The sequence below is a fragment of the Rana temporaria genome, chromosome 7 (assembly GCF_905171775.1).
Source record: "Rana temporaria chromosome 7, aRanTem1.1, whole genome shotgun sequence".
Lineage (NCBI taxonomy): Eukaryota > Metazoa > Chordata > Amphibia > Anura > Ranidae > Rana > Rana temporaria.
Window position 1 is genome coordinate 176,307,211 of NC_053495.1, and position 22,064 is coordinate 176,329,274.

The following is a 22,064-nucleotide window of genomic DNA, read 5'->3' on the forward strand; positions in this document are numbered from 1 at the left end:
TGGCCATTTTTCATAAAATATGAATGATAACACAAAAACTTTTCTTTTACTCCTGGTTAGTGTTTGGCTGAAGCCATTTATTATCAATCCATTGTGTTTACTTTTTTAAAATCATAATGACACCAGAAACTACCCAAATGACCCTAATCAAACGTTTGCATACCCTGGTGATTTTGGCCTGATAACATGCACACAAGTTGACACAAAGGGGTTTGAATGGCTATTAAAGGTAACCATCCTCATCTGTGATCTGTTTGCTTGTATTTAGTGTGTAAGTATAAAAGGCCAATGAGTTTCTGTACTCCTGACAGACCCTTGCATCTTTCATCCAGTGCTGCACTGACGTTTCTGGATTCTGAGTCATGGGGAAAGCAAAAGAAGTGGCAAAGGATCTGTGGGAAAAGGTAATTGAACTGTATAAAACAGGAAAGGAATATAAAAAGATATCCAAGGAATTGAGAATGCCAATCAGCAGTGTTCAAACTCTAATCAAGAAGTGTAAAATGAGGGGTTCTGTTGAAACCAAACCATGGTCAGGTAGACCAACTAAAATTTCAGCCACAACGGCCTGGAAAATTGTTCGGGATGCAAAGAAAACCCACAAATAACTTCAGGTGAAATACAGGTCTCTCTGAAAACATGTGGTGTGGCTGTTTCAAGATGCACAATAAGGAGGCACTTGAAGAAAGATGGGCTGCATGGTCGAGTCGCCAGAAGAAAGCCATTACTATGCAAATGCCGCAAAGTATCCCACTTACAATACACCAAACAGCACAGAGACAAGCCTCAAACCTTCTGCCACAAAGTCATTTGGAGTGAATAAACCAAAATTGAACTTTTTTGGCCACAACCATAAACACTACATTTGCAGAGGAGTCAGTAAGGCCTATGATGAAAGGTACACCATTCCTATGTTTTGGAGATGTGTGAGCTACAAATATACAGGAAATTTTGTCAAAATTGATGACACGATGAATGCAGTATGTTATCAAAAAATACTGGAGGAACATTTGCATTCATCAGCCAGGAAGCTGCGCATGGGACGTACTTGGACATTCCAGCATGACAATGATCTAAAACACAAGGCCAAGTCCACCTGTCATTGGCTACAGCAGAGTAAAGTGAAGGTTCTGGAGTGGCCATCTCATTCTCCTGACCTCAATATCATTGAGCCACTCCGGGGAGATCTCAAATGTGTAGTTTTTGCAAGACAGCCCAAGAATTTACAGGAACTGGAGGCTTTTTGCCAAGAGGAATGGACAGCTTTACCATCTGAGAAGATAAAGAGCCTCATCCACAAATACCACAAAAGACTTCAAGCTGTCATTGATGTTAAAGGGGGCAATACACATTATTAAGAACGGGGGTATGTAAACTTTTGATTAGGGTCATTTGGGTTGTTTCTGTTGTCATTATGATTTAAGTTTAAAGTTTTTGTGTTATTCATATTCTTTGAAAAAATTCTCAGAAAAATGGCTAAGAAATCATAAATTCTGCCAGGGTATGTAAACTGCCTTAGATGGTATCTTAAGCGGTCATACATGGATCAAAATTTGGCTTTTTAGAGGGTTTCAACTCCCACTTCCTCCTGGGGCACCGCAACGCCGGAAGGAAGTTCATCTCCCCCCTCCCTCTCGGCCTGGCCAGTCACAGTGCACAGCATGGCTCGAGCATGCGCAGTGCGTGCCGGGCTGTAAAACCACAGCCGGGTGTCCACAGCAGTGGTGCAGCGGAGAGGAGCGTGGTTTCGTTCGTCCGCATCACTGGATCGTGGGACAGGTAAGTGTCCGATATTAAAAGTCAGCAGCTGCAGTATTTGTAGCTTCTGACTTAAAGCGGAGGTTCACCCTAAATTAAAGTCCACCTTATTCACAGGGGATCAGTGTGTACATTTCAAGTTCGCTGTCCAAATTTTTTAAAATTAATTCCATACCTTGTTTTTCCTTTGTAAACCAGGCACTTCCTGGTTCAGATCCCGCGGGAGTGGGCGTGTCGCTTTATCTGCGATCGGCCCATTGATTTCTGGGGCGATTTTGCAATGTCTCCTGGGAGCACAGCGTGGCGCTGCCCAGGAGACGATGCCTTAGCTGAACAGAAGAACTCTTGCGTGATTTCCTACGTCACATGACTCTTGCAGCCGGTCATGTGACGAGGGCGGACACAATTCCGACGGGATAGAGCGGTGAATGCTGGGACATCCGCATTTACCGCATCCCGGAAGGATTTGCTTGTGGGCTTCAGAGTGCCCACAAGCAAGATGGAAGCGTCCATCCAAAATTTTTATAAATAATCTTTTGCGGCTGAATCAGAATGCTGGCGGCTATAATATTAGGACACGCGAGTACCCTATTATCTAAGGTAAGAGCTCCAGAAGCATCTGAAAAAAAAACGTATTCCCGCGGAACCCCCGCTTTAATTTTTTTTTTTTTAAAGCGGGGGTTCGACCTAAAAAAAAAAAAATGTTTTCTAACATGCCATCTAGCATCCTAGCGCGAGCTACAGTATGCCTTTATTTAATTTTTTTGCGCCGTACTCACTGTTTAATCCCGTAGTTAAGTTTCAGACTAGTAGGCGTTCCTATGCAGAGGGGACAATGATTGACGGCCGGCTATGGCGCGTCACGCTTCACGGAAATAGCCGAAATAGTACTTAGCTCTTCACGGCGCCTGCGCAGTCAGCTCCTAGTCTGTGCGCAGGCGCCGTGAAGAGCCGAGTCCTACTCGGGAAGCATGACGCGCCATAGCTGTCTGTCAATCATTGTCCCCTCTGCATAGGAACGCCCATTCCCCGCGGGAAGTCTGAAACGTAACTCCGGGATTAAGGAATGAGTACGGCGCAAAAAATAAAAATAAAGGCATACTGTAGCTCACGCTACTATGCTGGATTTTATGGTAGAAACTTGCATTTTAGGGTGAACAACCGCTTTAAGTCGGAGCTCCGCTTTAAGACTGGTGTTTCACTTGCGTTACTTCTGTTCAATCCCCAAACATATTAATACATAACGTCTGACTCTGATTGGTGGTTGTGGAGAAATAACTCCGGAACACATTGGTATGCTGCATTGTCATGGATATAGGTTCAGGTAATGAAATTTCCGCTTATTCTCTTGATGCAGTGTTATTACAGAGTGATAGAACCTGGGAAGAGCATATGTGTCTTGCTGTCAGACAATTATTGCAATTTGCGGGTTTCTTCTCCATAGTATGTACTCTAGGCCTCATGCATAAAACCTGTATGTGTCAGCCACCAGTCCAATTTCAACTGTCCTTTTTCCAGTTCATATCAGTTAGTAAAAGAAACCTATATTATTATTTTTTTTTTGCTATAAATAAGCTTGCTTTTTTTTTTTTTGGACTGGCCTGATCGGTCTTCCCAGTAAATTCTTCCTTCAGATAAAAAGGATATAATTTCTGTTGCAGTGGAACTTGTAATTTAGGTGCAAGGTACTTTACGATGTTATAAGAGCAGTAATCCACTTGTGACATCTGTCAGGGTGAGACCCGCTTTTTCTGCAGCGATCTCCCCGGGAAGAAGCCAAAGTGAAGTTGAAAACATTAAAAGATAGTTGGGGAGATTGGTACAATGAGGCTTCTCACTGCTCCTGTTGTCAGTTCAGCTTCTTGCCGCGTTGATTTTTACGCAGCGCACTCCTTTCCGTTCTCTGATGAATGTCACCAAGGAGACGGGTTTAAAGAGAGCATTCCCACCGGCTGCACAGGTTTCCACAGTACAGACGTATTTCTGCTCAGGTGAGAGGTATAGGCAGGTACTTGTTAAAATATGTATTCCATATCGAGTACGGAAGAACTTCCCTCTAGTAAAAACTCTGGATATTGCTTTTAACTTCAAAATGAGGAGCTCTTGAAATTAGCATTCACTTCTTCCAATCCAATATTTGCTCTTCTTTCATTTCTTTTTTTCTTACTTTTTTCAAAGAGAGGAGTTAATAAGCACTCCAGGGCCTGCCCACCTACTGTACCATATAGCAGGCTGAGTGACAGCACAGCTAATGCAGAAGAAATGAGGGGAGGCTCCTGATGCATCATGGGAACAGATATTTTGTAGTTCAGACTTACTTGGATGGATATACTTTTTTGTTTTTTTGTACAGGTCCCTTATTTTAAAAGCATTATAACCTGTAGGGGCTCACAAAATTGCTTGTTAATATATCATGTATGCACATTTCTTCTGCAAATTAAACAGGTGCTACAGCTTAAACAACCGATGTAGTCACACACATCATTGGTGTCTCACTTAGCTCTGTACTACCAATATATAGTGGGTATAGAAAATAATCGCCCCCCTTTAAGATAATCACAATATGTGGCTTTGCAACCTGAACTGAAGACACACAGTGGGGGTTATTTACTAAAACGACATGGTGTAAAATCTAGTGCAGCTCTGTATAGAAACCAATCAGCGTTCAGGTTTTATTGTCAAAACTTAATCAAACAAGCTGAAGTGAGAAGCTGATTGGCTACCATGCACAGCTGCACCGTATTCTGATGCTCCAGTTTTATTAAATCCCCCCAGAGTGTTTTAGCCAGCTGTATTCACTTAGTGCAACGTTTAACATCCAAGTGAAAAATATAACACCAACATGTCAAAAAAAAAAAAAAACAGAATCACTGAGTTGAAAAAAGGATCACCCCCTTGTGTCAGTATTTTGTTGAAACACCTTTTGATTTAATTACAGCCTTTTATCTGTTGGGATATATCTCTACTAACATTGCACATCTAGACTTTGCAATATTTGCCCACTCTCATGGTGACCATTTGTAGACTGCTGTCTTCAAGTCATTCCACAGATTTATAATGGGGTTTAAGTCTGGGCTCTGACTAAGCCATGCAAGGACATTCACCTTTTTTCCTTCAACCACTGTGTGGTCATTGTTGCTGTGTGCTTTGAGTCATTGTCATGTTGAAGGGTAAACCTTCTTCCCATTGACAACTTTCTGGCAGAGGGCAGTAGAGGCAAGAGGCAGAGGGCAAGAATTTGATTGTACTTTACCCCATCCATTTTCCTTCTATTCTGACAAGTGCTCCAGTCTCTGCTGCAGAGAAACACCCCCCCCCCCCCCCCCCCATAACAGCATATTACCACCTCCGTACTGTGGGAATTGTGTTATTTGAATGGTGAGCTGTATTGGATTTCTGCCAGACATATTGTGTGGTGTTGAAGCCAAATAACTCAAGTTTAGTCTCCTCTGACCACCTTAAACCCAGATAGCAAGAAATTGTGCTGCAAGTTTGAAAATGTCTTGGTAAGCTCTTGCAAGATTTGTCAGGCTTCACAGATTTGTTGCACAATTGCAGCAAGTCCGCATTGCATAACTCCATTTTAACTTTCTTTGCAAACATTCTGCGAGTCTGCTGCAAGTTCTGGTTCATTTATGTTGTTCAATAGTCGTCCCACCACAGGGGTCACTGTGGCTGAATTTTCATGCTGTAGACTCACCACAGCAACTTTGCTCTTGCAAGAGACTTGTCACGCAAATTTGCTAAAAAAAATTAAAAGTGTCAACTAGAACTTGTGCTTCAAGTGCACAGCAAGTGTACAAATTGCCAGTAAAAATGTGCAGCAAGTTAAAGCGGTGGTTCACCCTTATTGACAACTTTCCATCATTAAATTAGGCATAGTAGCGCGAGCTACAGTATGCCTGTATTTATTTTTTTAGCCCGGTACTCACTGTGCAATCCTAGCGAGACGATTCCGACTCCCCGCGGGGAATGGGCGTTCCTATCCAGAGGGAGGATGATTGACGGCCGGCTATGGCACGTCACGCTCCCCGAAGATAGCCGGAGTAGGTCTCGGCTCTTCACGGCGCCTGCGCACAGACTATGCGCAGGCGCCGTGGGCCATGTCCTATTTCGGCTATTTCCGGAGAAGCGTGACGCGCTATAGCTGGCCGTCAATCATGCTGCCTCTGGATAGGAACGCCCATTCCCCGCGGGGAGTCGGAATCGTCTCGCTAGGATTGCACAGTGAGTACCGGGCTAAAAAAAATAAATACAGGCATACTGTAGCTCGCGCTACTATGCCTAATTTAATGATAGAAAAAAAAATGTTTTATTAGGGTGAACCACCGCTTTAATTCAACACTGCCACAAATTTGTGACAAGTTATCCTTGAATTCTGGGAATGCACCTTAAAAATTCTGAGGCCACATGGAAAAAAGGTGTTATGATCAGATGATACTAAAATTGAATTATTTGGCCTCAAACACCAAACGATATGTCTGGCGGAAATCCAATATAGCTCACCATCCAAATAGCTACTTTGATTGATAAGACATTCAAACATTTTGAGATTGCTGTTCATAAGAAGCATCAACTGATGTGGACCACACCTCACCAAAGGAGCTCTCTGAAAACTTACGATCAAGAGAAGTTGATCTACATAAGGCTGGGAAGGGATACAAAGCAATTGCAAAGTGTTTAGGCAATACATCAGACAAACTATCACATATTTTTTCTTGCCACTGTATATGTATTCAAAACCTAAAGTGCTTCTACATGACAAACACATTCAGTAACACTAAAATATGGATTTACCAGGTAAATACTCTAAAAATTACAAATTCTTCAAGCTGCATAAATCATAAGGCCCCAGAATCCAGGTTAAAACCTAGTGAGAGTGCCTGCCCTGTAAATAATGCAAGCTAATATCTACAGCCACATTGAGTATTCAGTGCACATTGACTTTAGTACAAAAGCCAGGTGCTGCCATATTAATACAGCAGAGCAATCGGGTCGGGGAGGAATATTTGCTGCTGTTACATTCATGGGTAAGCTCTCTCAGCGGCTCATCAACAGGTAGCAGGATCTTTGACCAAAAGCTTGACTTTAGATTGCGGCATTTTTCTCAAGGAACAGACTGGCTCCCCAGAACAGAGGTAAATGAAAATGTCTGATGAAATTTACATTGAATTGGGAGGCTTCCTACCCTTTTTATCAATGTATAAAAGAAAGTCTGAGGAACAATTTGTTCTCCCATGCTGCACTGGAAACATGAAACAAAGCGAGTCGCTCTGTTCTTCCATCACATTATCTGGTTCTGTAAACTAACTGCTCCAGGTGACCAGCCTTTAATTTCCCATCTTCTTTTTTTTTTTCTTCTTCTTCCATAGAATGTGTGTATGACAGAATAGCACAAGAGACAATGGACGAGAATGAAATTGCACAACGGCTCTCCAAAGTCAACAAATATATTTGTGAGAAGATCATGGACATTAACAAGTCTTGTAAAAACGAAGAGCGAAGAGAGGCAAAGTACAGTGTGCAATAAACCTGCGATGCTTTGTCAAGTCTGGGTGTTTACTTTTATTTTTTTAGTTTTTTGCGTCGTTCTTTGGATGCCGATCAGCTGCCGTCTTAATTTAAAGCGAGAACCAAAATGTGCACTTGTATCTGCTTGAACATTTCTGGATAAGGCCAATCTTCTGAGACTTCTGGAATCTACGTCAGCAGGACTAAAGAAGCTGAATTGCGTGTGATCCCAGCAGTTGACACGTCGTCTTGTATAGCTTTGTTTTTGCCAAATTCAATGCACTTCTGATTTGTGTAACAAGTACAAAACTGGTGGACATGTTACATAGCAATATGTCAATACTGCTAAGCTCTTTTTAGTAAGCGTTTTTTTAAAGCCTCCCCGTCTTGCCACTTTATCTTTTGTAAAAAGGTAATGATCTTGTGTCTGTATAGTTGGACATTTCTTGCTAGAAGTGTAAGGATGATCTCCTGTCAGTCTGCGTAAAGTAAATCTGTCACTAACCTGGGTAATTCAGACTTGCCATGTATTTTAAAAAAAATAAAAAGGTCCAAGCATAGCTTACCTTTAGTGAAAATGGCATCAATAATTTCAAGCTATGTATGTATATCTTTATTTTTAATTGAGGTTGGAAGGCAACTTTGACGCAACTTTGGATGGGTAAGACTTGGATGTGACTTTGGCTTTGATCAGTGACAATGGACAATTGTTGCACTGTAGAACATTTAGGTACAACTTTAATGCAACTTTTCAGGATTAGCATTGAAGTCTACAGCCCTCAAGTTGCATGAACGTCGGACCAAAGTAGTGCATGAACTACTTTGAAGTCGCTGCAACTTTAAGTCATGCATATATGAATGGTTATCGTTGGAAAATATGGGGAACGACTTGTCATGGGACTCTGATGTCCAAAATCGCACGACAAGTTGCACAGGTGTTAATGAAGCCTTATGCCGCGTACAGACGATCGGACATGTCGATTACAAAACCGTTTTTTTTTTTTTTTTTTGACGGCTGTTGGCTCAAACTTGTCTTGCATATACACGGTCACACAAATGTTGTCGGAAATTGCGAACGTCAAGAATGCGGTGACGTACGACGAGTCGAGAAAAATTAAGTTCAATAGCCAGTGCGGCTCTTCTGCTTGATTCCAAGCATGCGTGGAATTTTGTGCGCCGGAATTGTTTACACACGCTCGAATTTACAGACAGCAAGTTTTGTTGTCGGAAAATTTGAGAACCAGCTCTCAAATTTTTGTTGTCGGAAATTCCGACAGAAAATGTCCGATAGAGCCTACACACGGTTAGAATTTCCGACAACAAGCTCCCATTGAACATTTGTTGTCGGAAATTCCGACCGTGTACAACAGCATAAAAGATGGCCATGGTCCCTCCTCTTTTCACCTTTTACCATGATGAGTGATCACCGACCCGTAAAAAGCAGAGCCAAAGTTCAGCTTTCTCCAGCATTTTAGGTGCCTCTATCTCTTGATCTTTTTAAGATTCAGTTTACACTGAAGGTAAATATGGCAGTACATGTTTTCATTGTATGGTTGCCCAGGCTTGTGACAGGTCAGCTTTGAAGTGCAAGCTCACCTTTTGTAAAATATTCTGCATATAATGCTTTGCTGTATGTTCTTTATGTTATGAATTATATTTATGTACCCTTCTTTTCCCCTTTTGCATGATTCATCATTTTGCTGTTATGGCTCTTTTTTCCCCCTATGTTATTTATGATTGTGATGGATGATGTCTACATGTGATGCACTGATATGTTCGTAAGAAATGAATGCTGGAGTGCTGTTGAGTGAAGCCAGGGGTGTTTGACTGCTGGAGACCCGGGCCGCTGCTTGTGTGCGATTGCTGCAGTCCAACTTTATCAAGGTGCTGCCACTGGGTATTTTTACCTATTTGCTTCTGTATTGAGGGAATAAAACATTTAAAGGAGCAGCATATTTATTACTGTATTTGCTGCCTGTTTTTTTAATAAATACAGAAGGCTTTAACTGTTGTAGAAGATGTCTAAAGTAACTGCATTTATGTAAAAAAATTCACAGAATGCGTGCACTAAGATACGGGGAAAAGAAACAAAGAAAAACATGCAATTTTCCAGCATAAAGGCCTTTTTTTATTTATTTTTTATTACATTTTTTAAACCGAGTACCTTGCACAACAAACTGCATTAGATAGGGAAGAGATATATCACACACACAAAATACATCTAATACAATAGTTGGAAACCAATGAGCTATCTTCCGGGTCAAGCGAAGGATGGCATACCTGCCCAAATTTTTTAATTTTTTTTTAACACTTGTGGAAAGATCGCACTGGACCCGTAGGTTTATTTTACTGGTATTGTTATTTTGGGGTATTACTGTGGGTGTAAATGATCTGGTTCTTGGGCAGGATTCTTCTACACCCCAGAGGATCTCCACAGTCTCCTTGGCTTGTAGTATGATCTAAAAAAGAGGTCCAGATACAACTTTATCCCTTTTAAAGGTCAAGGATACAATTCGAAAAAAAAGAGTTGTACCCCTGACCTTTAATGGAATAAAGTTGTTTCTGGACCTCTTGGCAGTGGTGTGGCGCTTCAATTTCAACTCCTTTTTACATCACAATTTTTTTCTTAAGTCAGCGCTTTCTGGGTTTTCTCAGCATTTCCTGTGTAGCAGTACTTTTGAGACAAATGCTGTCCAGTGTCTACATCAAAGAAGTAGTAATGCTAGGGAATGGATCCTTTTCATCTTCTACCCTGTAGTCGAAACTATGGAGACTGATCATTTCCTGCATTGATCTGTTAGTAGTATAATGGAGACAGATCCTTTTCTATATCTACCTTTTAGTAGTAGTGGGATGGTGACATCCTTTCCAGCATTTACTTTGTAGTAGTACTAAGGCATCTGCCTTGTAAAAGTACTATGGTGATGTATCCTTCCCGGCATCTTCTTTATAGTTGTTCTGTGGAGAGGAATCTATACTGGCTTCCACCCTGGTAATACTGTGGGGGGGGGGGGGGGGGCGGACCCTTTTGGACACCCATTTTGTGCTGGTACTGTAGAAAGGCATCCTTTGTGGCATCCACCTTGTGGTAGAACTGTGGAGACAGATCTTTCTTGGCATCCAACTTGTAATAGTTCTGTGGAGAAGGACCCCTCCCACCATCTACCTTGTAATAGTACTGTAGAGATCTTTTCCAGCATCCATCTTGTAGTATGAACACAGCTGATCCTTGCTGATACCCACCGTGTTGTACTACTGTGAAGTCTGATCTTTTAAAGCATGAACAGACAAGGGGGCCTTGTACATGTGAACGTTTTCAGTAGCTTGCACTGTCGTAGATACTTGTAGAGTTATGACCTTAAATTGGATTTTGTTGTTCTGACTTCCAAACTAGTCAATAACTTGCTTCAGTCTACAGAACTGTAAAGTCTATAATATAGAGATATGGTGCTACTTCCCTTAAATTTCCCACCTGTGCCAAGACAACAGCGGCTCAATTGGACGAAAGGTCGGCAACCGGGTGTTCAAAGCTACAAGAAAGCATTCTTTTTGTGTTGAATCCTTACTCCTAGTGGACATTATAATAATGGAGATTTTGGAGCTTTGAATACCTGATTGCCGACCTTTATCAAATTGAAACTCTACAGAACTACCTCCATTCAGGTACATTTGAGTAGAGTCATCCACAGGGAGTTACAGGGGATCTGTGATTTACAAACCACATGACATTGGCTTAGTACTTGGTCAAAACATGGAAAAAAAAGTGCCATATATACACGGGGATGATTTCAAGGAGAGAATTGGCACGTCTGTATCATCCTTGCTAATGTTCAGCTTTCCCACTCCTCAGTGATTTAAAGCAGGAATGAGTGGAGAGGCTGATTAGTAGCAGGGAGGAGGTGACGTTGCGATAAAGGAGACAGAATTATGAATGTGCAAAGGCTATCTTAAAATTAGTTATTGTGAAACTAGGCAACTTGCCACCCACAGGTTCAATCCAGCATCAGAATTATTTTTAATCTGATATTTATTGTATGCTTTTTAACACTTTTCTACACATACAAAGTTGTGCAGAAGCACAAGGTGCAAACATACATGTTCATAAAAGAGACAAGTTTGGGGGGTTGGTTACTATGGGCCAGATCCACAAAAACCCGGCGCAACGTAACTTTTTCAATTTAAGTTACACGGCCGGAATATTTCTACCTAAGTGCTCGATCCACAAAGCACTTACCTAGAAATTTTCGGCTGTGTAACTTAAATCCGGCCGGCGCAAGGCATTCCTATTCAAATAGGGCGAGTCCCATTTAAATCAGGCGCGCTCCCGCGCCGGCCGTACTGCGCATGCTCACGACGTCATTTTCCCGACGTGCTTTGCGCGGTTTTACGTTGCGCCGGGTTTTGAGAATCGCGACGGGCGTAAAAAAAAAATACGAGTTGCGGCGGGAAAAAAAAAATTGGAAAAAAAAAAAGACGGCGACGCGGGATAGAAGGGTCTACTTTTACAAGGCCTAAACAGTTTAGGCCTTGTAAAAGCAGCCCTAATTTTACGATTGCAAACTAATACTTACGGAGAAAAAACAAAGCGTAAAAGCTTCGTGGATCTCCGTAAGTGCTAATTTGCATACCCGAAGCGGCATTTAGACTCGAAATGCCCCCAGCGGCGGATGCGGTACTGCATCCTAAGATCCGACAGTGTAAGTCCCTTACACATGTCGGATCTTCTGCCTATCTATTGGAAACTGATTCTGTGGATCAGTTCCAAAGATAGAAACAGGGATACGACGGCGTATGAGCATCGGCACCCCCGCAATGCGTGCATGCGCCCACGCCCTCTATCCTGCTTAAACAAATCGACGTACATCTACGGTGGTTCGCGGGATCGTGCCGACCTCCCAGCGGCAGGTCGGCAAGTGGTTAAACCTGGCCATACACTACTTAGTTTGATTGTACTATCTGAAAAATTACCTTTAGATTTACCAAAACTGTTGTTTTATTGTTGCAATCTATTGCATTGTAATATAGTGGTAAACAATAATACCAGGTGGAAAGTGTGCTGTCAAAGCAGATTGTTTATTTTTGTGTTATTGGTATGTTCCCTGTGCACCCCCCTCCTTTTTGGTGCTAGTTAGTCGTTTTAGACACCCGAATTTGCAGGGTGTTCGGCGGGTGCACAGTGCATGTTGCTCAATCAGGGCGCGCAGTATAAGCTGGTTGTTAAGGAGCGGGGCCGGGAAGCCGGTCATGGCGTCCTTAACAACCGATGAGTCATCAGCTGTCGATGGCTTTCTGCTGCAGTGACAGGGCGTGTACCCCACCACATGGGATCATCCTTGGATCAGTAAGCAGCGGTTATTTTCTTCTATTCAATGGGTTTCCATGCTGAGAGCTGAATAAAACGAAAAAAAAAAAAATGGCGTGGGGTCCCCCCCAAAATCCATACCAGACCCTTATCTGAGCATACAGCCCGGCAGGTCAGGAACTATACCAGGCTACATGCCCTAAACATGGGGGGGTGGGTGCTTTGGGGCAGGGGGAGCTCATTTATTTGCATTGGCTGTCTAAAGAAAATGCCTTCCTGTGTTTCCAAAAAAACTGTCTGCTTTAAAAATGTTTTCATGCGTGTTGTGATGTGCAGCACTTTGTTTCTATTTTGAAGAAATGAATTGTATTTTTATTTTTACTCCTGAACATTCAATTTGGTTACCATTAAATGGAAAAACAAGTTTTGTATTTCTGTATTTTTCTTTGTAAATGGACGTCTTTGGGGAAAGTGCTGGGAAGAGCTTTTTAGTTAGGCCGCCAGAGAGAGAGGGAACAGCTCCGCACATCATATTCCTTCTTCAGTGTTGCAGAACATAGTGAGAGTCATTTGTTTTGGTGGTAACGGGCCTGTTAAAAAAAAATGTTCTACTTGCAGAAAATGGGGAGTTTGATCTGCAATGATCTGACATTGTCTCTCTGGGCGCAGTTTAGTTTTCGTCAGGATTAATGTATGGATTGAATGTAAGAGATTTACAAAATAGCCTCTGGCTTCATGTTTGACGATACAGTATATTGAGGAAATGCCAGTTGGAAAGGTAAATAAATAACAATAGTTAGGCTTTATACACATCTGTGCATTGTGGTAACATGCACCAAAACACATGTTACCGCAAACGCATGATAACGCACAAAGCTAACTATGGTGCATTGCAATGCTATTTATTGGGAATTAGCCAATGCTCTTATGCCCCGTATATACGACCGTTTTTGTCCATACTGCGATGAGAGCTTTTTGTCGGGAATCCCGACCATGTGTATGCTCCATCTGACTTTTTCCCACAGGAAAACAGCCGGGAAAAAAATCACGCATGCTCGAAAACTATTCAACGCATGCTCGAAAGCATAGAACTTCATTTTGTTGGCTTGTCGTAGTCTTTTACGTCACTGCGTTCTTGGCAATCAAAAGTTCACCGGACTATTGTGTGACCATGTGTATGCAAGGCAGGCTTGAGAGGAATGCCATCTGGAAAACCATTGTTTTTTTTTCCCTGAAGGAAAAACCGCTCGTGTATACGTGGCATTAGCCAGGTTGACAGTGCGGCGCCTTGAAAAAATGTGCTACAGGTCTCTTAATGAAATGTGCTGTGTTGGCGACACTTAAAAATGAATGGGCTGCTTTAGTACAAGGCTTGTTAATGTGAAACTACCGCATGTCATACCTGGAGAAAGGGGCTCAAAATGTCGGCTCTTCATTTTTTTTTTTAGCTTACACGCACATGGGGTCAAAATCCATGGGCTGGATTCAGATAGATTACGCAGATCTTTAGATCCGCGTAATTATCTTGTTTACGATCCGCCAGCGCAATTTTTTGAGGCAAGTGCTGTATTCAGAAAGCACTTACCTCGAAACTTGCGCCGGTGGATCGTAACTCCCCCGGCGGAATTCAAATTCTGTGGCTATGGGGAGTGTATTATTTAAATCAGGCATGTCCCTGCGCCGATCGTACTGCGCCTGCGCCGGCCGCAATTTTTCCCAGTGCGCATGCTCCAAATGACGTCGCTTAGACGTCATTGGTTTCGGCGTGAACGTAAATTACGTCCATCCGTATTCGCGACCGACATACGCAAACTACGTAAAAATTCAAAACTCGGCGCGCGAACGACGGCCATACTTAACATTGGATACGCCGCTTATAGCAGGGGTAAGTATACGCCGGAAAAAGCCGAACGCAAACGACGTAAAAAAAAAGCGAGGGGCGGGCGTTCGTTTCTGAATCGGCAGAAATCGGAATTTGCATATTCGTCGCGTAAAAACCGAAGCGTCACCTAGCGGCCGGCGGGAGATTGCAGCCTAAGATCCGACGGTGTAAGTTACTTGGTTCCAGTAACTTCTCTCCCCCCCCCCCCTCCTCTGCCTAGGTCAACAAAGAAGATTATCGTTCTGTCAGTACAGAAGACATGGATCCTGTGTTTCTGTGAAGCAGGAACAGCGATCTATTCCTTCCACTAGTAAAATCACCTCCCCCACAGTATTAAAGCACTGGTCAGGCACACAGTATACCCTTTGGTTGCCCCTGATGTCAACACCTTCCCTGCCAGTGTCATTAGTACAGTGACAGTGCATGTTTTTAGCACTGATCACTGTATTCGTGTCACTGGTGCCTAAAAAAGTGTCGGGTGTCTGATTTGTCCGCAGCAATATCACAGTCCCGCTATAAGTTGCCGATCGCTGCCACTACTAGTAAAAAAAAAAAATTGAATACAAATATCCCATAGTTTGTAGATGCTGTAACTTTTGCCCAAACCAATCAATATATGCTTACGATTTTTTTTTTATTGGATATGTTTTATACCGGAAAGTAAAACATTTTGTTTGCTAAAAATACCCGGACGCTATCAAATACCACCAAAACAAAGCTCCATTTGTGGGGGAAAAAAGGACATACATTTTATTTGTGTACATCGTCGCACGACCATGCAATTGTCAGTTAAAGTGACTGTTCATGACCATCTCCACCCAGAGGGTTTGGAGGGAGACGTACGAAAAGCACGGGGCCCCCGTGAATTCCAACAGCAACCCTGCCCACTGCCCACCTTCCTGGAAGTCCATCCTTGATCACTACCACCTCCCAAGTGGTTCCACCCCTGATTAGGAAGGGAACCACCCACTTTCAGACAACAGCCTCTGTTAATAAAAAAAATTCTTATAGCTGGATTCAGCTAGGGGCGCGCATCTTTGCGGTAGCGTAGCGTATTTATCCTATGCCGCCGTAAGTTAGCTAGGCAAGTACTGTATTCACAAAGTACTTGCCTGCTAAGTTACGGCGGCGTAGCGTAAATGTGGCCGGCGTAAGCGCGCCTAATTCAAATTAGGCTGAGGGGGGCGTGTTTTATGTCAATATGGGTTGACCTGACGTGATTGACGTTTTTTAGGAACGGCGCATGCGCCGTCCGTGTACATATCCCAGTGTGCATTTCAGCAAAGTACGCCGCAAGGACGTATTGGTTTCGACGTGGACGTAAATTACATCCAGCCCTATTCACGAACGACTTACGCAAACAACGTAAAATTTTCAAATTTCGACGCAGGAACGACGGCCATACTTAACATTACTAGTCCAGCTATTTGATGGAATAACTTTACGCCTGAAAATGCCTTACGTAAACGGCGTATCTTTACTGCGACAGGCAGACGGACGTTCGTGAATAGGGGTATCTAGTCATTTACATATTCTACGCCGAACGCAATGGAAGCGCCACCTAGCCGCCAGCCTAAATATTGCACCCTAGGCGCAAGCCGTCGTATCTTAGATAGGTTTAAGTGTATCTCTGTTTGAGAATACACTTAAACTTAGGACAGCGCAGATTCCGAGTTAGGTCGGCGTATCTACTGATACGCCGGCCTAACTCTCTCTGAATCTAGCTAATACTGTGCATGCTTGAACATTCAAATAAGGGTAGTGCTGTGATCTCAGGATCATCAGAAAGCGCACATAGATGTGGGACTGTCCCGGCATTACGAAGGATGCCGAGGGCCTGTACATTACTCAATGTGTCAGAGAAAAGGGGAGCACAGCCTACTGGGGCAGTGAGCGATAAGGCAATTCAAACTGCTTTTGACAGTACACTAGACCAGAGGTCTCCAAACTTTACAAACAAAGGGCCAGATTACTCTCCTTCAGACTTTAGTGGGGTCAGACTTTGGACCGTGGAAGTACAAAATGCCCCATCGATGATGCCCCATCAGTGGGAGGAATGATGCCCTATCAGTGGGAGGAATGATGACCCATCATTGGCGTGAGTGGGAGGAATGATGCCCCATTATTGGCGTCAGTTGGAGGAATGATGTGCCGTCAGTGGGAGGAATTATGCCCCATCATTGGCGTCAGTGAGAGGAATGATGCCTCATGATTGGGAGGAATGATGCCCCATCATAGGCGTCAGTGGGAGGAATGATGCTCCATCATTGGTGTGAAGAGGACTAGTGTGCCAAGGGCCAGATAAAGGCAAGCAAAGGGCCACACCTGGCCCCTTGGCTGCAGTTTGGAGACCACTGCCCCAGACAAGTGGGAGCCCCACTGCAAGGGTAGTTATGGAATTTCTGCAGCGTTCACCTTCAAAGTGTCGGTTGATAGATCCACATCCCTACTCACTGAAAGGGATAAGCTCTTTTCTTCAAAAAGCCCCCCCAGTCCATGTTATTCTTAGAACTCTAATTTCTTAGGTAAATACAGTACGCCTTTTCAGTAATCTCCAACTCCTGTTTAAAGTTTAAACAACAATCTTCTCCAGCTCCTCTTTAAAGTTTAAGCAAGGCTAAATGATTGAAAGACCTACCTAGGGAGACGACAGCTGTAATATAGAGTCCCTGGAAAGCTTTGATACTGTATTGTAAAGCCTAAACTGTCTTTTTATTCTCCGTCATTGAGATAAAGCCAGAACTACACTGTATTTTATTTATTTTAAACAAGCTATAAAGTTTTATAATATCTGCAATACTTGCCGGTAAGGCAGATTCAATTCCTGTCACTAAAATCTCATACAGTGCAATCTAATACCTTGAAAAAGTATTCATACCCCTTGAAATTTTCCACATGTTGTCATGTTACAACCATAAAAATAAATGTATTTTATTGGAATTTTATGTGATAGACCAACACAAAGTGACACATAATTGTGAAGTGGAAGGAAATTAATAAATGGTTTTAAAATGTTTTACAAATAAATATCTGAAAAGTGTGGCGTGCATTTGTATTCAGCCCCCCTGAGTTAATATTTTGTAGAACCTCCTAAGGCCCCTTTCACACGCGGCGGATCAGTAATGATCCGCCCCGTGAACCTCCGCTTGCTCAGCGGGGATCGCTCCGTTGATCCCCGCTGAGCCGACGGATGACAGGGCGGTCCCCGCACACTGTGCAGGGACTGCCCTGTCTTTTCTCCGCTCTCTCCTATGGGGGGATCGGATGAACACGGACTGTCTGTCCGTGTTCACCCGATCCGCCAGACGGATGGAAACTTTTCCGTCACACTTTGGCGGGTCGGATGTCAGCGGGCATGTCACCGCTGACATCCGCGGCTCCATAGAGGAGAACGGAGCGCACGTTCAGGTCTGCAAAAAAAAACTGGCAGGCGGACCTGAACGGGCGCTCTGTGTGAAAGAGCCCTTTCACTGCAATTACAGCTGCAAGTCTTTTTGGGGATGTCTCTACCAGCTTTGCACATCTAGAGAGGGACATTTTTGCCCATTCTTCTTTGCAAAATAGCTCAAGCTCTGTCAGATTGGATGGAGAGCGTCTGTGAACAGCAATTTTCAAGTCTTGCCACAGATTCTCAATTGGATTTAGGTCTGGACTTTGACCGGGTCATTCTAACACATGAATATACTTTGATCTAAACCATTCCATTGTAGCTCTGGCTGTATGTTTAGGGTCGTTTAGGGTCCTGCTGGAAGGAAAACCTCTGCCCCAGTCTCAAGTCTTTTGAGGTTGTCTTCTGAGGCCCCATACACACGACCGAGTTTCTCGGCAGAATTCAGCCAGAAACTCGATCGGAGCTGGATTCTGCCGAGAAACTCGGTCGTGTGTACACTTTTCACAGAGGAAGTCGACGAGGAACTCGTCGGGCCAAATAGAGAACGTGTTCTCTATTTCCTCGTTGTTCAATGAGGAAAGTTGGCCCGCCGAGATCCTCGGCGGCTTCAACACAGAACTTGACGAAGAACTCAATGTGTTTGGCACGTTGAGTTCCTCGAACGTGTGTACGGGGCCTAAGATTGCTCTGTATTTCGCTCCATCCATCTCCCCATCAATTCTGACCAGCTTCCCTGTCCCTGCTGAAGAAAAGCGGTGGGGGTGGTGTGCTCAGGGTGAGTGTTTTGCTTTAATGCCAAAAAGTTAAATTTTGGTCTCATCTGACCAGAGCGCCTTCTTACTTATGTTTGCTGTATCCCCCACATGGCTTCTCACAAACTGCAAATGGGACTTCCTATGGTTTTTCTTTCAACAATGACGTTGTTCTTGCAATGCTTCTATAAAGGCCAGATTTGTCGAGAGCATGACTAATAGTTGTCCTGTGAACAGATTGTTCCACCTGAGCTGTGGATCTCTGCAGCTCCTCCAGAGTTACCATGGGCCTCTTGGCTGCTTCTCTGATTAATGCTCTCCTTGCCCGGCCTGTTAGTTTAGGTGGACGGCCATGTCTTGGTAGGTTTGTAGCTGTGCCATACTCTTTCCATTTTCGGATGATGGATTGAACAGAGCTCTGTGAGATGTTCAAAGCTTGGGATATTTTTTTATAACCTAACCCTGCTTTAAACTTCTCCACAAATGTATCCCTGACCTGTCTAGTGTGTTCATTTGCTTTCATGATGCTGTTTGTTCACCAAGATTCTCTAACAAATCTCTGAGGGCTTCACAGAACAGCTGTATTTATACTGAGATTAAATTACACAGACAGGTGGACTCTATTTACTAATTAGGTGACTTCTGAAGGCAATTGGTTCCACTAGATTTTAGTTGGGGGTATCAGAGTAAAGGGGGCTGAATACAAATGAACACCACACTTTTCAGATATTTATTTGTAAACATTTTGACAACCATTTATCATTTTCCTTCCACTTCACAATTATGTGCCACTTTGTGTTGGTCTATCATATAAAACCCCAATACAATGCATTTATGTTTTTGGCTGTAACATGACAAAATGTGGAAAGTTTCAAGGGTTATAAATTTGACATTGCACCGATTGGGACGCTCCTATTGCCGGCAATTGGCTCCAATTTGGCATTTGATTTGATCTGTCATGTGAATGGGGGCTTAGGCTGGCTTCACACTGATACTACACGACATTCATACGACTTTCATCCTACTTTGCTCTGTGACATCAGTCTTACATTGGTCCGACATCCATCCAACTTTCATGAACAGGATACTACTTTGATCTGACTTTGTGATAGTCTGACTTGTCCTTTGACCAATCAAAACAATCCCAGTGTGAAATAAATTCCTTTTACTGCTGCTGTAATCACAATGTCGGATGGTAAGGACAAGGGGCCAGATTCACCAAAGAGATATGACGGCGTATCTCTGTGATCCGCCCGTCCTAACTATGCGCCGGATTCATAGAATCAGTTACGCATAGATAGCCCTAAGATTCGACAGGTGTAATTGACTTACACTGTCGGATCTTAGGATGCAATTCTATGCCGGCCGCTAGGTGGCGAGGCCATTGCGGTCGGCGTAGAATATGCAAATGACTAGTTACGCCGATCCACGAACGTCCGCGTTACCCGTCACTCTAACTTTACGTTGAGAAAAAATTAATTAAGCATAGAGTGTGCACAAGAGATATTGTAATGAGTAGCCAAGAGCATTACCGTCCCTAAAGATATGTATGTTATCCCAGTAAGGGATGGGGCATGGGACTGTACGAATCCAACAGCATTCGTACAGTCCCATGCCCCATCCCTTACTGGGATAACATACATATCTCTAACTTTACGTTGTTTCCGTCGAGATACGCATCGTAAAAATAGGGCTGAGCCCTAGGTGTTCTAAGTCATGTTAAGTATGGCCGCCGTTCCCGCGTCGAAATTTAAAAAAAATCACGTAGTTTGCGTAAGTCATCCGTGAATGGCGCTGGACACCATTTACGTTAACGTCTAAACAAATGACGTCCGTGCGACGTCATTTAGCGCAATGCACGTCGGGTAATTTTCCTGACGGAGCATGCGCAGTACGTTCGGGGTGGGAACGCGCCTAATTTAAATGGTGCCCGCCCCATTTAAATTAGGCGGGCTTGCACCGAGCGGATTTACGTTACACCGCCGCAAGTTCACAGGTAAGAGCTTTGTGAATCAGGCACTTACGCTGTAAACCTGCGGCGGTGTAACGTAAATGGGATACGTTGCGCTGCCGTGGAGCAACGTAAATGTATCAGAATCTGGCCCAAGGATTCTACTTTGATCCGACTTCAATGATATTCAATGGGCTGAAGAAGGACCAAAGTCGGACCAAAGTAGTACTGGGATGATTTTCAAAGTCGGACCGACTTGTGTCGGACCAGTTAAGACGGCTCTCATAGGGAAACATTGATTTTCGCACGTCATGTGACATGAGCTCCCAATGTCAGAGCGTTTGTCGTACCAGTGTGAACCCGGCCCTGAATTTCAAAGCCTAATTGAACAAGCTGAAGTTAGAAGCTGATTGGCTACCATGCACAGCTGCACCAGATTCAGAGTGCTCCAGTTTTAGCAAATCTCCCCTCTAAGTAGATATTATCCAACCAACTTTGTTGGAAAAGTGGAAATGTCCTTTAAACACAATGTCAAGGTAGAAAGACTCTTCCTCAAGGCTTGTATGCCGACAATCAGGGCCGGATTAACAATGGGGCTGATGGAGCTGCACCTCCAGGCCCCTTTCTCAAGATAGGCCCATTTGCCCAAAAAAAAAAAAAAAAAAAAACTTTTTTTTTTTTTTTTTTTTTTTTAAGAATTTTTTTTTTCTAAGATCGAATTTGGGGGGTTGTAGCTCGATGACCAGAGGTCACAGAAACCCCACATTTGGGGGTAGGCATGGGAAGAGCTACCCCACAACTGGTTAAAATATGGGACGGCTATCATTTATGGTTCCGGAGATACGGGCCTGCTTGCGCAGCCTGTCAGAAGCTACATTCAGAGCGGCCAATATAAATACAAGCTGACACACTACAGCAGACTGATAGGATCACAGTGCTTATAATAATTATTTGTATATTACTCATGGTAATTAACCCCTTGCCACCCAGGCCAATTCTGACACTTCTCTACTACATGTAAAAATCATCATTTGTTTTTTGCTAGAAAATTACTCTATGGTGGTCTTTGCACTTTTTATGTTGCAGGGTACAGAGCTGCACGATTCTGGCTAAAATGAGAATTGCAATTTTTTTGCTTAGAAGATAGATCACGATTCTCTCACGATTGTTGCGGCTTAACATCATCTTTCACATTAAAACAAACAAAAAAAAAAAAATGGGCAAACTTCACTGTTTTGTTTTTATGGTTTTTATTATTCATTGAAGTGGGAAAATGCAGTGTGACATAAAATATTGCAGCAATAGCCATTGTATTCCCTAGAGTCTCTGCTAAAATATATATAATGTTTGGCAGTTCCAAGTAATTTTCTAGCAAATAATATTGCTTTTTAACTTAAGAAACAAGTGTTGGACTTTAAGTGGTTAAATTTAGTTACAATGTTTCATTTTGTTTACAAACTTTGCAGACTGCCCAGATTTGTTCTTTACACACAGAAGTTTATCCCTTTGATCTAAGA

At 43.1% G+C, this 22,064-nt stretch overlaps 2 protein-coding genes across 2 annotated transcripts in view; both read left to right on the top strand.

Annotated features, from left to right (window-relative positions):
- Nucleotides 1-7,799, top strand: part of BEND5 (BEN domain containing 5) — a 78,448-nt gene extending 70,649 nt beyond the window's left edge. The window contains exon 7 of the mRNA XM_040360524.1: nucleotides 7,131-7,799. Coding sequence (XP_040216458.1) covers nucleotides 7,131-7,288 — 158 coding nt within the window. The 3' untranslated portion in view covers nucleotides 7,289-7,799. The remainder of the gene's footprint in view (nucleotides 1-7,130) is intronic.
- The window catches only part of AGBL4 (AGBL carboxypeptidase 4), a 2,019,815-nt gene that overhangs the window by 1,339,402 nt on the left and 658,349 nt on the right, over nucleotides 1-22,064 (top strand). The window lies entirely within an intron of this gene.